This window comes from Glycine soja, chromosome 11 (genome assembly GCF_004193775.1).
Source record: "Glycine soja cultivar W05 chromosome 11, ASM419377v2, whole genome shotgun sequence".
Classification (NCBI taxonomy): Eukaryota; Viridiplantae; Streptophyta; class Magnoliopsida; order Fabales; family Fabaceae; genus Glycine; species Glycine soja.
The window spans coordinates 41,927,845-41,942,067 of record NC_041012.1 but is presented as its reverse complement, the minus strand read 5'-3'; the positions used below and the strand labels follow the sequence as shown (position 1 = coordinate 41,942,067).

The window sequence follows — 14,223 nt, the reverse complement described above, 5'->3', positions numbered from 1 at the left end:
AGGGGCACAAATCAGAGGGGAAGGATAATGGAAGGGTTGGGAAGGGAGAGAATGAGCAAAGAGTTTTGGGGGCAGAATGGTATTTTTCCTTAGAGGTTGGGAGCCAAAAGCAATTTTAGATGAGGCCAATAGCAACATTTTTGAACAGTTTATAAAGTATGATCCATTCAAGTCTGGGACCTTTTGTAGTCCAACCCAATCCTATAAATTGATACACACTGGGCCAAGGAAACAATTGGGCCGATCAGTTAAATAATAGGGTCGTTCTTCTCCGCATTGGAAGCGGAATCACCATTCTGACCTCCTTACTCGTTACACTACTTTCCCCCCTTTTCGCCTTGCAGCAGTGATCGAGATGCTGGGAAAGACGAGGAAGGTTTCGGCGCGTGGCGAATCCGTGGCGGCGAACTACGCCTTCGGTCCCTCCGAAGATGACGTAATCATCAAGCACAGGCTTCTCACGCGCACCACCACCACCAGGGGCGACCCTCCCTTGAAGAAGCTTCAGAAGAAGTTCACCTCGTTCGTCTCCGAAGTGGACAAGGACGAAGACAACAACTACAACGAATGCGACAAGCTCGCCAGAGCCTTTCTGCAGGAGCTGACGACATTCGAGATTCCTCTTCTGAAGAGCAAGGCGATTGTGGAGGCCAACATTAGGGAGAAGGAGAATTTCAACGAGTTGAAGGAGGAAATGAATCGCCAGATCCTGCAGGCGCAGGATGACATTGAGGATCTCAAGAAGCAGCTTGAGGAGAGCAAGGTTGAGAGAAGGCACAAGGAGGAGTGCGAGGCTATTAGGAAGTTGATTGCCATGCAGCCCCCGAGGTCCGAGACTATGAAGGTTATTTCAGAGTTGGAGAACGAAATTGCCGCTTTGGACGCCGAGAACACGGCTGGTTCGAGGTTGTTGGAGCTCAGGAAGAAGCAATTTGCGCTGTTGTTACATGTGGTATGCACAATTTGCGCTGAAATTTTCTGATAGTGTAGATACTTGATTTTTTTAAATTAGGTCTACAGAATTTAACCGTTGTTATGAATGGTGTGATTATAATGAGAAGGGATTACTGAAAATTGAGCACACTAATGACACTATAGATTTGTCTTTTATTTTGATTAAGATTCAAATGACAACAATATTCGGATGAAACCACTAATGTATGTGAAAAACTACACTCACTGAAAATAAAGAGTATGTTACCAGACACAGAGTATGTTAGAAATTACAGACACAGACTATTCTTTGAGGTGGTAGGGGGACATGTATAGGTGTAGCTCGTTTAGTTTGGGTCTGATTTTTAGAATTAGAACTCATTAGGCAAGTGAATAGCCCGGATTAAAGCAGGGTGGATGGAGAAACAGAGAAATGGAGAGAAAATGAAGGAGCAAAAAGAATGGTAAAATAGATAGAGGACATCGTGTAAACAGAAAAATAAACGAAGCTGTGGGGTAAGATAATATGCCCTTGAGCTCACATCTAAGACATGTTTGCAAAAGGTTTTAAGTGGGAAAGGTTGGCCTGACACTAATTTTGGATCAGTAGTGACTGGATTTGGAATGGATGGCTGGGGAAAGACAAATGAGTTACTTGTGGAAACGGACAGCTGGCAACATGGAGTGGAGAAGTAAAAATTGAGGAAGATTTGTCTAAGAGGGAGGTGAGGGTCTAAGTGAGGGCAGACAATCATTATGCAGTAAATTTAAGGAGAGCGGCTTTGGGTGGCAGTATTCCCTGGTGCCTGGGGAAACCATTGTGTCTCTGTTTCGGTTATACCTTACTGTTTTCTACAGTTTTCTGCATTTGTATTTGAATAAACCAGAGGACTGCCTCTGCATTTGAAGGAGCTAGTCCCCTAATATTATTAGTTTATTTTAACATAAGTCTAAGTTTTGACACGCCTGAAGACTAAAATATGTCTTAAACTTACAAAGTCAAAGAGAAACAAGAGGATGCAAGGTATTTGAAAGGGATAGTTGAAGCTTATAAAACAGTGTTTCAGCCTTCAGGGTTATTTGATTGGGGCATTCAACAATTACATTGATGATTAGGGTGACAATTGTCTAATTATATAAATACATTAGCTGGTCTGGGCCCGAACAAGTTGTAAATTGTAATTTTTTAATTTATCATGTAACATGTGTGGATAATGAAATCATTCTGCAATATTTTCTATTTGAAGAGGACTTCAGTGTGAATGTCTTTTAATTCCCCTGGGTATTAAATCGGGACCATGTGTTTTTCTACAAAAATGACCCGTATTCAGCATTTTGAAAGAGTTCCAATCTCTCATTCTCATCCTTGATACATTTCAGTTATTGCCTGTTGCCTTGTTTTTATTTATTGAATTGTAGAATGAAAGATTTATATCTCTGTTATGCTTACCTGTGTTGGCAGTGCAAACTGAAACACTTGAATTTAATGAGTTTATAGTGTTTCAGTGAGGCTCTTTGGTTCAAGAATTTCTCAATAAGTTTTGTATTTTCTATTTGTCTATTTTTTCCCATGTCACGTGAACTTTGTTCTTCAGTATGTTGTGTTTCATAGCCTATATCTTATGAACTGTAACCATCATGATTTCCAAAATTGGGACAGGTGATATATCTTGTTTAATATCTGTTAATTGAGATAAGACTATTCTTAGTGATATTGTCTGTTGTCCTTGTCGCCAATGTTTAACTGTTGATGTTAATATTTATTCCACTTCCTCTCCTTCCTGCAGGTGGATGAGTTGCAGAACACAATAGAGGAAGAGCAGAAGAGCCTAGTCGAGGAGATGAGAATGGCAACCGAGGAGCTTAAGAATGGGATGGAGGACACAAATGGGGGGGCGGAAGCAATGGCAATTGACTAGTAACTAGATTGAATATCAGTCTTCCTGTTGTAACATTTCTATCGTGTTTTTTTTTTCCTACAGTGATTAGGAACCATATGTAAATGAAACATCAGTATTATGCTAGTGCTTAGACCTTAGTAAAACTAATGCTTTTTTCCTATAAAAAAAAAAGGGAACTACTAAATGCACTTCGATTGGATTTTTCTACCAATTTTGTCTAGCCAATCCTTCAATATAGTTGTGTTTTGTCCACTTCATATTTTCTTTTTTATTGTATTAGTGTAGCACTATCTAAACCATACAAACTGGGGTATGACGATTTTTAGAAACAAGAGTATAATTATAGTAGGTACTACTAATGAAATGTTGAATTTGTATTTGTATGCTTATTAGACAAATGTTAGGAATATACTCTTTGTGCAGGCTGGAGTTTGTTAAAAAATACAATTGTTTTTGGATTTTACTGTACTTATTAAAAAGTTTTCCTTTTGAATTTGTAATTTTAAATTAATTTTAATCAACAATAAAGAATGTATTCAATAGAGTTTATTTGAAAGAGTATTGTTAACGTTTTTCAAGTAATTATACATGATATACTACAACTTCAGTGACATTACATTTATTATGGTTGTAATTTTTATTCCATTAAAATTAATTTTATAGTAAAGATATTTTTATATGGAAGTTGTTATTAGGGATGAAAATGAGTCGAGTCGTTTGTTAAGTGCCTTTGGCTCGGGTCTATTTAAGGTTTGGTTGGACTTGACTTATTTATTATGAAGGTCGAGTTTAAGTTTTTTTAAAAACTTTTTTAGATAAAAATGCTAAAGCCAAACAATAAAAAAAGTTTGTTAAGCTTAACAAAGTGGCTTGTTTAAGTAGTAATAATAATAATAATAATAATAATAATAATACTTTTAAAGAAAAGAATGCTTTGTAGAAACATTTTTAAATAATTTAAATATTTTTATTTGGTTATATTAGTATAAATCATCTTTAATCTATATATTTTTTAATATTATGCTCTCTTTTTTCATTTTCTTTTGATATACTTTGTGTTTTAACAACTTGAATTCAATATGATTTTGTTTATCAATTATTTTTGAATTTGTACATTACTTATATGAAATTTTATAAGTTTTTTTTAATTAGTATTTCACTAGGTTTTAAAATAAATAATTGATAAAAACGTCTTTAAACGACCTTTTAAACAGGTTCGTAAGCTAAACTAGACTTTTACTTTTATGTGGATCGAACCAAACCTTAAAATTTTTATTCCATTAAAATTAATTTTACAATAAAGGTAACTTTTTCATATAGAAGTTGCTATTGCCTACTAAGTTTTAATAAAAAAAATATTATTGCCTTTGTTATCAAATCGAACCTGAATAGTCTCCAATTTTAAAAAACCTCCAAAGAATCTTCGCTTGAAATATTTCGTTTTGTGAAAAAAAATGTTAAAAGTAAATATGATATAAAAAATTTCAATCATTAGATTAATTAGCTTACTGATATTCCTAAATTTGATTTTTTTATATTAAATGCTATGGCTCCACATTTTTTTTATATCTCCCATTGTATCGTCGACACTCTGACCCGTGACCCGGTTTACTTAACTTGGCTCCGGCGATGTCAATGAGAAGATGAAAAATGCAATATTCCGACCTTTCTTCTCGTCGCGTGGCTTCTGCACTTCGCTCATCTCACACCATCAACCATTTCCGCAAAACCATGACTTCATTCCTCCCTCTACTTCGTTTTCCAATGCTCTGCAGCTTTACATTAATTCCGAGACTCCTTCCCACGGCCAAAAGATCCATTCCAGCATTCTGAAATCTGGGTTTGTTCCAAACACAAATATTTCCATCAAACTACTTATATTGTACCTCAAATGTAATTGCTTGAGGTATGCACGCCAGGTGTTTGATGATTTGCGGGACAGAACTTTGTCTGCTTATAATTATATGATTAGTGGCTATCTCAAACAAGACCAAGTTGAAGAGTCTCTTGGTTTAGTTCATAGGCTTTTAGTGTCTGGTGAGAAGCCTGATGGCTTTACTTTTTCAATGATTTTAAAGGCGTCTACTTCTGGGTGTAATGTTGCGCTGCTTGGTGATCTGGGTAGAATGGTGCATACCCAGATCCTTAAATCTGATATTGAGAGAGATGAAGTTCTTTGTACTGCACTGATTGACTCTTATGTTAAGAATGGGAGGGTTGCTTACGCGAGGACTGTGTTTGATGTGATGTCGGAGAAGAATGTGGTATGTTCAACATCCCTCATCTCCGGTTACATGAATCAAGGGTCTATTGAAGATGCTGAATGTATATTTCTGAAAACGATGGACAAGGATGTGGTGGCATTTAATGCGATGATAGAAGGCTACAGCAAGACATCTGAATATGCCATGAGATCTCTTGAAGTTTACATTGACATGCAAAGGTTGAACTTTAGGCCAAATGTTTCTACATTTGCCAGCGTAATTGGTGCTTGCTCCATGCTTGCGGCATTTGAAATTGGGCAACAAGTACAAAGTCAGCTTATGAAGACTCCATTTTATGCCGACATAAAACTGGGAAGTGCCCTTATAGACATGTATGCCAAATGTGGAAGAGTTGTGGATGCTCGAAGAGTTTTTGACTGCATGCTTAAGAAGAATGTTTTTTCATGGACATCTATGATTGATGGATATGGGAAGAATGGGTTTCCTGATGAAGCACTTCAGCTATTTGGAAAGATCCAAACAGAATATGGCATTGTGCCCAATTATGTGACATTCCTTAGTGCTCTTTCAGCTTGTGCACATGCTGGACTTGTAGATAAGGGTTGGGAGATCTTTCAGAGCATGGAGAATGAATACTTGGTAAAGCCAGGAATGGAGCATTATGCTTGCATGGTTGATCTGTTAGGTCGAGCAGGGATGCTGAATCAGGCTTGGGAGTTTGTCATGAGGATGCCTGAGAGACCGAATTTGGATGTGTGGGCTGCTTTACTTAGTTCTTGCAGACTCCATGGTAATTTAGAGATGGCAAAATTAGCTGCAAATGAGCTTTTTAAGCTGAATGCTACTGGAAGACCGGGGGCATATGTTGCACTATCTAATACTTTGGCAGCTGCTGGGAAATGGGAAAGTGTAACTGAGCTTAGAGAAATAATGAAGGAGAGAGGAATATCCAAGGACACTGGCCGAAGTTGGGTTGGAGCTGATAGTGTCTTTTAGTTTTTATAAAAGGTGCAAAGATGCACGACAACATTTTTTTTAAATGAGATGATCCCTCTAGATTGCTTCTTGTGCTTCTAACAATAATGTAAAGTATTTATTGAAATATGAAACAATGTTTGATGAAGTGGAGATACAATGGTGGCTTTAAGAGGAAGTTGCAGAAAGTATGGTTCAAGGAGGTTAATCACAACTGATCAAATAGAAGAAAACACAAAATGCAGTTACTGACTATTTTGAGCAAGGCTGAAGTCAAGTCCGGCTGCTGCAAACTATATAAATTATTATATATGTGTATGCATATAACCACAATCTCAATCATTAAATTTTTCAATCAATATTTGTAACTCTTCGTTTTACTCTTTATAGTGAAATTTAGAGGAAATTAATCTGTTCATCAAATTCATATGGCAGACGGGCGAATTAGTTTTCTTTTGTCTTGAATAATGGTTCTTACCTAAAAAGCAAAAGGCAAATTGTTGTGCCATACAGTAGTAGTTAGAGGGATACACACAGAGGGAAGAGATTTCTGATATGAACCTTAGCGTATCGCCATGACAATTTCTTTTAGTATAAGGGGGTTTAGAATTTCTAACACATTGATATTGGATAAAATGTACGGGGTATTCACTAAAACATGTAATAGCCATTCCCTCGGGATTCTTCAGCTTAACTAGTAGTATCAAATTTGAATTTTAGATATATAATTATATTAAATATTTAGGGGGAGAATTTTTCTGCCTACAATAGTCTTACCTGATTCGAGTAAATTGTTTCTCATGAAGAATAATTTTCGTTTGTTAAAAAAAATTCTATCTTAATCTAGCAATAATGACCCACGCTATAGAAATAAAAAATGTAATTTGAAGTCAGTTAAAAACATGCTCTAGTACAAATTAAGCATGCGGTCCCAAAGTGATAATTAAGCAGTGAAGCTTGGGAGACACGAACTTAAAAGAAGTAGGGTTTGGATCCTATTATCCATTATCCTAATAATCCAGCCCCATCTTTGAACGAAAATGGATTAGTTGCCCATTTCACACATTCACATATTCAACAAATCCAAGTTATTAGTCAAGGATTTGAACCAATAGCAAATCTATCTAGATTAATCTTTGAACCCCCACCCTTGTCACTAAAAAAAAGAGTTGATTGGCGGTATGGCATATGAATAAGAACGTTTTTTTATCTAAAAAGTACCTCTGCTTTAAAATGACTAACGAATTGTATAGTATAGTATATAGTATATTTTTCAAATAATTTATCTATTTTTAATTTATATCTTAAAATATTTATAAAAAAAAATTATAATTGTGCATCGTGATAGTTTTATTTATAATGACTATACCTGGTTTATGTAGTATTGATGACTTGTAATTATTTTAAGAATTCGCTGAATCCAATTCTAGACATCGTGTCGTGTCCGTATCTTGATTTCAATCCTCAGTTGATAGCCCCCCCCAGTTGAACACATCACATTCAATGATTCAATCTTAGCATGGGCAACGCAGACTTGGCGTCACACAATTGTATTTTGCAACAGCCACGTCTAATTAATTTCCCCAAAAATAAAATAAAATTAAAATTAAACTTTATCTATAACGCTAAGAAAGTCGCGTAAGCAGATAATAAGGTTGGTTAATCATGTACTAAGACGTGATAAACGTGGAGTTTTGGTATTCGTAATTAAAATCAACCCTTACCCTATTCTTTTTAGCAATAGGATCAGTACTGGTGGCTAACTAGCACCTAACTACGTGTTTCTGTATGCTTGTTTTATTTTGTTTTTTCTTCTTAACCCATTTTACTAATACTTATAGTATTCTCCGTCAATGCTCTCTAGTTTATATTGTAAGTATTTGGCTTTTCCTAAGTTAAAAGCTTCAAGAGATAGTAAGCAATATCTGGAAAAGAAGATCAAATTGGCAACCATTAAATCAAACCATGTGTTGTTGCTCTGAAGACTGTGAGTGCAGGCCTCTTGGGTTTTTGTTGGGCCTGCCTTTTGCCTTCTTGTCTCTCCTCATCTCCCTTGTGGGTGTGGTTGTTTGGATAGTTGGGTAAGTCCCTCTTTTTTCTCTACTAATTCAAGTACCCTCTTAATAATTTTGGTTCTTTGATTCAAAATATTGAGCATAAGTTATGTGTGTGAATTTTCATGCCGTGGCAGGTTGCTTTTGACATGCATATGCCCATGTTGTCTTTGTGTGACCATCATAGTTGAGTTTGCTCTGGCGCTGATCAAGGCTCCGATAGTGGTTATGGAGTGGTTCATCTCCAAGATTCCATGTTAGATATTTGTATTTTTAAAGTGGTAGATGCGAATTTTGGTGGATTCTTTTGTGAATTGCCTTCTTAGTTGATTCATGTATTTGATTAAATTATGTCCAAATGAATGTAAGGAATTTTTCATTTCCCCAATGGGAAAAAAAATTATATTTCTTCTGTGTCATTGTATTTTGACAATCACGATCGATGAGATTTTAAAGTAATTACTATACAAATTAGAAGAAAATAATACATCCATTAACCTTTACAATTTTATAAATATCATACATAAATATCTTTTATACTCTGAAGTCTACTATTGTTATCGTCTGTGTGATTGTTGTGGTTTTTTTTTTTTACTTTTGTGAATGATTGGGCTAGTGTACATACTTAATATTGTTAAGTCTAGAGAATGCAAACGTTGTTATGGATAGTGTGTTTATAATGAGAAGGGGTCATATTGTGTTGTTGCAAGAATAACACTTACTGGGTGACATGCTTCTTTGAAAATAGAGTACACTGTAAAATATGTTGGTGGAAATTTAGGAGTAGTGTAGAATAGTCTTTTTTAGCCTATCAAGATTACGTGTTGTTCTTTGAGGTTGCTGGGAGACGTGCTTGTATATAGGTGTAGCCCTTTTAGTTTGGGTCTAATTATTTTTAGAGGTAGAGCTTGTCTTGAAAGTGAATAAAGTGAGTCAAAACAGAGAAGTGAAGAGAAAATGAAGGACCAACCAAAAAAGAATGCAAAAACAGAAATAGAGGACATTATGCAAACAGAAAAATAAACAAAGTGGGTGGGGTGGGGGTAAGAAGTTGATATGTCCTTGAGGTCACTGCATCAAAAATAAAAAGTAATGGAAAAAAAAAAAACATAGATAAAAATAAACGTTGCAAGGAAGTTAATTTAATAATAAAAATTTTAAAGGGACAAAAATAAGATCAATCAAAAGATGAAAAATAAGAGAGAAAAAAAAGTAATACGTAAAAGGAACTAAGGAAGTGTCTGGCCAAATGAAAGGTGAAATGTTTATGCAAAATTTTCATTGGCATATACATACATGAGTTATTTAACTAAGTCAATTCAGTTAAATTATTTAATATTGTAAATTTTGATATTTTTCTTTGATTTTTACATATGAAAATAAATCTGACACAAATTTTGTGACAAATATAAGAAGTTATATTATATCTACCATAATAATTATAATTACGATAAATTATTATAAAATTATCATAATTATAAAAAAATATTACATAAAAATTAATAAGTTGATTAACATATTATATAAATTCAAAATTCATTGATTTTATTGATTAATTTAATTATCAGATATATTTGTTATATTATCTTAATTACTATAATTATATGTAATTATTTGGTTTTATTAATTAAAAAATAAATAGTAAATATGTTGTTGTTCAGGTTGAACTTAGGTTTAAACTTTAAGTAATGTCTTGAGTTTAAACGATTTTGATAGAAACAATCTAATTAAAAAGAAAAATCTACTAAAGATAAATATAAAATAACTTAACAAAGATTAGATATTAATAAAATAAATGGTAGATATTTCAAACAAAAGTTATGGCAAAAAAAATATATAATTGAAAAAAATGTATGATGATGTCATGTAATTTTGTTTAAATTTTTACTATAATAAAGATATTTTTGTTATATATAATTGGTTGATAATTAAAAATTAATTAATTAATAAAGATATTTTTGTTATACTGATCTATACATGCACATCAATTTAAATAACATATTCAAATCAAACAGCGAAAATTAAAATATTATGACCGTACCTATAACCATTGTAAATCGAATGTGAAACGACACACACACGAACCTGAAAGACAATTTTATTCTTTCATACCCTTACTCCAGATAGATAGTGCATTTTTTTAGATAGATGAGTGAGTTTAGTGATACAAAAGGAGAGCACCTCATTCTCTTTGTCGTTATTATCATAACGTGAGATAAAAGTTATCAGTGAGATGAGTTCGTGATTTGTTAGTAGAAGTGGTTACAAATATGTTGCAAAGACATGTATGTTGAATGTGAATAAAAAATATACCAGATTCGAAAATAACAAAATTTTCTAAAATAATAAAATAAAATAATAAAGGACTTGGAACATGAACGTGGACTTCCTACATAAGAAATCATTTACAACAAATTATAAGGAATGCATATGTTTTGGTTAACTATAATAAAAGCATAAATTGATGTTTTGCGGATGTTTAGGGGAAGAAAGTGCAGAATGAGATCAATTTGTGAAGAGCGATGGATTGCAATGGTTGCTTTTGTGGCAGTTTCTTCTTCAGCAAGCTTGTTGGTGGCATGCCCATACAGATCCATGTTCAGCTTCGGTGATTCACTTGCAGACACTGGCAACTTGTATCTCAGTTCCCACCCACCCACCGACCACTGCTTTTTCCCTCCCTACGGTCAAACCTTCTTTCACCATGTCTCTGGACGCTGCTCTGATGGCCGCCTCATCATCGATTTCATCGGTATCATCACTTTTTATTTTTCATTTCACTTATAAATATTGTCTGTAACGTTATCTGTTGTGTGCAGCTGAGTCACTGGGACTTCCACTGGTGAAACCGTATTTTGGTGGATGGAATGTGGAAGAGGGAGCCAATTTTGCTGTTATTGGAGCCACTGCGTTAGACTACAGTTTCTTTCAAGACAGGGGCATTTCCATTCCAACCAATTATTCTTTAACAATTCAATTGAACTGGTTCAAGGAATTGCTTACTGCTCTCTGCAATTCATCCACAAGTAACTTTCTTCATCATCATCATCATTTACATTTACCGAAACTGAACTTTTCTTATTTTATTTCAAATTACTATTTGTTTTGGTGTTCCTCACTTTTGATAATGAAACGTTACATTCGGGTAATGCGAATCCCTGTCATTATTCTGAATATACCATTCGTAATCGTAGCATAACAGCAGCGTCTTTTGGAAAGATAATTGCTTAATGCTTACCAATTATTTGGACTGTGCTGTGCACCAAGGAGAAGACGACTTTTTTTTATCTTTTTATTTTTTCGCTTTATTATTTTATTACCGGACTAATAAAAAACTCTTCCACGTGATTTTAAAATTTTTCAGCGTGCTCTCAACTACTTCTGTTTTTTTTATAAAAAAATTTGACATTAGCATGATTAAGCCCTTTGATTATCAATGAGATTAATCCTCTCTCATAATTTAGTCACATTTAAAATATTTCATCTTTTTCTAAGGATTAATCTTATAATTTAGTCACATTTTAAATATTTCATCTCTTTATTATTTTTTAATGTAGTCTTTAAAATTATTTAAAGAATATAAAATTATTAATGAAACTCATTAAATAAGAAATGAATTCACAAATTTTGATGATTTTCCATAATATTTAAGTCAATATTAAAGAAAATCATTATAAAAATTAATAAATTTATCAAATATATATTAAATTTCACATAATTTGGGCATTTGATAGTATGTTAACTAGTAATATAGGCATTTACTTTTATATTAAATAATATTTCCTCATCAAAATAAAATAGTACAATGAAATAGGAGTTAATTTTTTATTTGCATGAAATTTTATAAAAATAATTCATTTTAACTGTTAAATTGATTTTTTTTTCATATTCTACATAGTTGAGGGACCTCCTCCCCCACCTCTACCCATATAAAAATAATATGGTTCAGGACCTGTTTAAAATATATATAAAAAAAAAATCAGGAATCTTATTAAAAAATTTCAAATCTCTACAAGCCAGTATTGTCACCTTTGCAGGTTGAGAACAATGAATTTAGAACCTACAAAGTTGTAAGTAGAGGTGAGAATATTAATCTACAGAGGTTAAAATAGTGGTCCGCATTTGTTTTTAATGATTTTTTTTTCAATTGAGTCTATGAACTTATATTTATTTTCTCTAATTAAAAAATAATAAAAGTTTAGACACCTAATTTAAAAAATTGAAGAACCTAATTAAAAATTGTTAAATAGTTTAGGAAGTTGCAAATTAATTTAACTGATTTTCTAACTTTACGGGGAACTTATTAACATTTATGAAATTATGTGTGAGACGTATTTAATTAAAGAGTAAGACTCGTGTACTTTATTAATCATAATAAATTTTTACTAATTATAAAGACTTTTAAATAAAACATTATTAGTATTTTTCATAATTTTATATACTTTTGATATTCTACACAAAGACAAGCAATAATTTATAGAAAAGGCAAAACAAAGTTACAGTCTCATGCCCTAAAATTCGAATACAAAATCCAATTTGATGCAAATATGGTAATATCAAATTCTGAATATTGGTTTAATCTTGCAGATTGCCATGAAATTGTTGAGAACTCATTATTTCTTATGGGTGAAATCGGAGGAAACGATTTCAATTATCTTTTCTTTCAACAAAAGAGCATAGCAGAGATTAAATCATATGTGCCATATGTGATCAATGCAATAGCTTCAGCTATCAATGTAAGTTTTTTTTTTTTAATAAACCCTTAATTTGTTATTCTAAAATTACATGTTATCACATTAATCTTAAAAAAAATGGTCACAAATTTGTATTTCAAGCACTATGTGTCTACTATCACCGCTCTAATTCTCAATTTTATATATATGATGAGCTAATAAAATGATTATATTCTACTTTTATGGATTAATATGGTGACAAAAATCTTTTTCTTGATTATAGTAATGACAAAAAAAAATCGAGGATTTATTTGATGATTAAATTTTTTGGAGTATTAAGGTGGTAACATTTTTTTTTTACTGAAAAGGTGGTAACATATGTAATTGCGAAGGATTAAATTAGAGATTTATATATTTCTTTTTTGTTTTATAATCTCTTACTAATCTTTCTTATTTCAGCTTTAAAGCATACTCAAAGTCTTTTGTACTTTTTTTTTCTTTACAGGAATTGATTGGTCTAGGCGCTCGCACGCTCATGGTTCCTGGGAATTTACCAATAGGATGTAGTGTAATTTATTTAACGATTTATGAAACCATAGATAAAACCCAGTATGACCAATTTGGGTGTTTGAAGTGGTTAAACGAGTTTGGTGAATATTACAACCATAAACTACAAAGTGAATTAGATAAGCTTCGAGTATTTCATCCTCGTGCTAATATCATTTATGCAGATTATTACAATGCTGCATTGCCTTTATATCGTGATCCCACAAAGTTTGGTAATTCAACCTTCTCAACTTCTGTTGTAATTTAGCAGAAGTTTGTTTTCAATAATGCTTTCACAATGCATCTTCATACTTCAACACCACAATACTTAACAAATTATAACATTGAGATTTATATTTTGATTCCTGTGCAGGTTTTACTGATCTTAAAATCTGTTGTGGAATGGGAGGACCATACAATTTCAATAAATTAACAAATTGTGGCAATCCAAGCGTGATTGCTTGTGATGATCCTTCTAAGCATATTGGATGGGATGGTGTTCATTTAACTGAGGCTGCATATAGATTTATTGCCAAAGGTTTAATAAAAGGACCATATTCTCTCCCTCAATTTAGTACCCTGTGTTTCAGGAATGTAAGCTTTGGCTATTTCAATAGCTAAATTGTTTCTTCTTTTTAAATGAATTGAGAATTCAATATAGTTGCCATTATAATATGGTCCATATACATATCTTTCAAGAATATAATTATCAATTTTTACAACCATGGTCTTTAAGATTGTCCATGACAAATTGACAATGATATCAAAAGTGTTATTTATTTGTTTATCTAAAAATGCTAATTTATACTAGATTAAACTCTCATGATCTATTAGTTCTTCAATGTTGTTCATGAACTCCGTGTAAAACAAAGTGGCATCATTCAATTTCTTCTTAGCCAACATTAGTCTTGCTTCT

General features: G+C 32.7%; 4 protein-coding genes across 4 annotated transcripts; all 4 read left to right on the top strand.

The window, feature by feature from the left end:
• The first annotated feature begins 265 nt into the window (after positions 1-265).
• On the top strand, positions 266-3,086 carry LOC114373550 (THO complex subunit 7A-like). The gene is made up of 2 exons (XM_028331032.1): positions 266-952; positions 2,721-3,086. The coding sequence occupies exons 1-2, from the start codon at positions 356-358 to the stop codon at positions 2,850-2,852; spliced, it is 729 nt and encodes a 242-aa protein (XP_028186833.1). The 5' UTR covers positions 266-355; the 3' UTR covers positions 2,853-3,086.
• Positions 3,087-4,385: 1,299 nt separating this feature from the next.
• On the top strand, positions 4,386-6,468 carry LOC114374795 (pentatricopeptide repeat-containing protein At1g28690, mitochondrial-like). Its single transcript, XM_028332487.1, has one exon. The coding sequence runs from the start codon at positions 4,478-4,480 to the stop codon at positions 6,053-6,055; it is 1,578 nt and encodes a 525-aa protein (XP_028188288.1). The 5' UTR covers positions 4,386-4,477; the 3' UTR covers positions 6,056-6,468.
• Positions 6,469-7,807: 1,339 nt separating this feature from the next.
• LOC114375452 (signaling peptide TAXIMIN 1-like) lies at positions 7,808-8,507 on the top strand. Its single transcript, XM_028333233.1, has 2 exons — positions 7,808-8,115; positions 8,226-8,507. Exons 1-2 carry the CDS (start codon positions 8,000-8,002, stop codon positions 8,347-8,349), a joined length of 240 nt encoding a protein of 79 aa, XP_028189034.1. The 5' UTR covers positions 7,808-7,999; the 3' UTR covers positions 8,350-8,507.
• Positions 8,508-10,496: 1,989 nt separating this feature from the next.
• On the top strand, positions 10,497-13,991 carry LOC114375907 (GDSL esterase/lipase At1g28580-like). The gene is made up of 5 exons (XM_028333768.1): positions 10,497-10,840; positions 10,908-11,114; positions 12,676-12,824; positions 13,267-13,540; positions 13,681-13,991. Exons 1-5 carry the CDS (start codon positions 10,564-10,566, stop codon positions 13,926-13,928), a joined length of 1,155 nt encoding a protein of 384 aa, XP_028189569.1. The 5' UTR covers positions 10,497-10,563; the 3' UTR covers positions 13,929-13,991.
• The last annotated feature ends 232 nt before the right edge of the window (positions 13,992-14,223 follow it).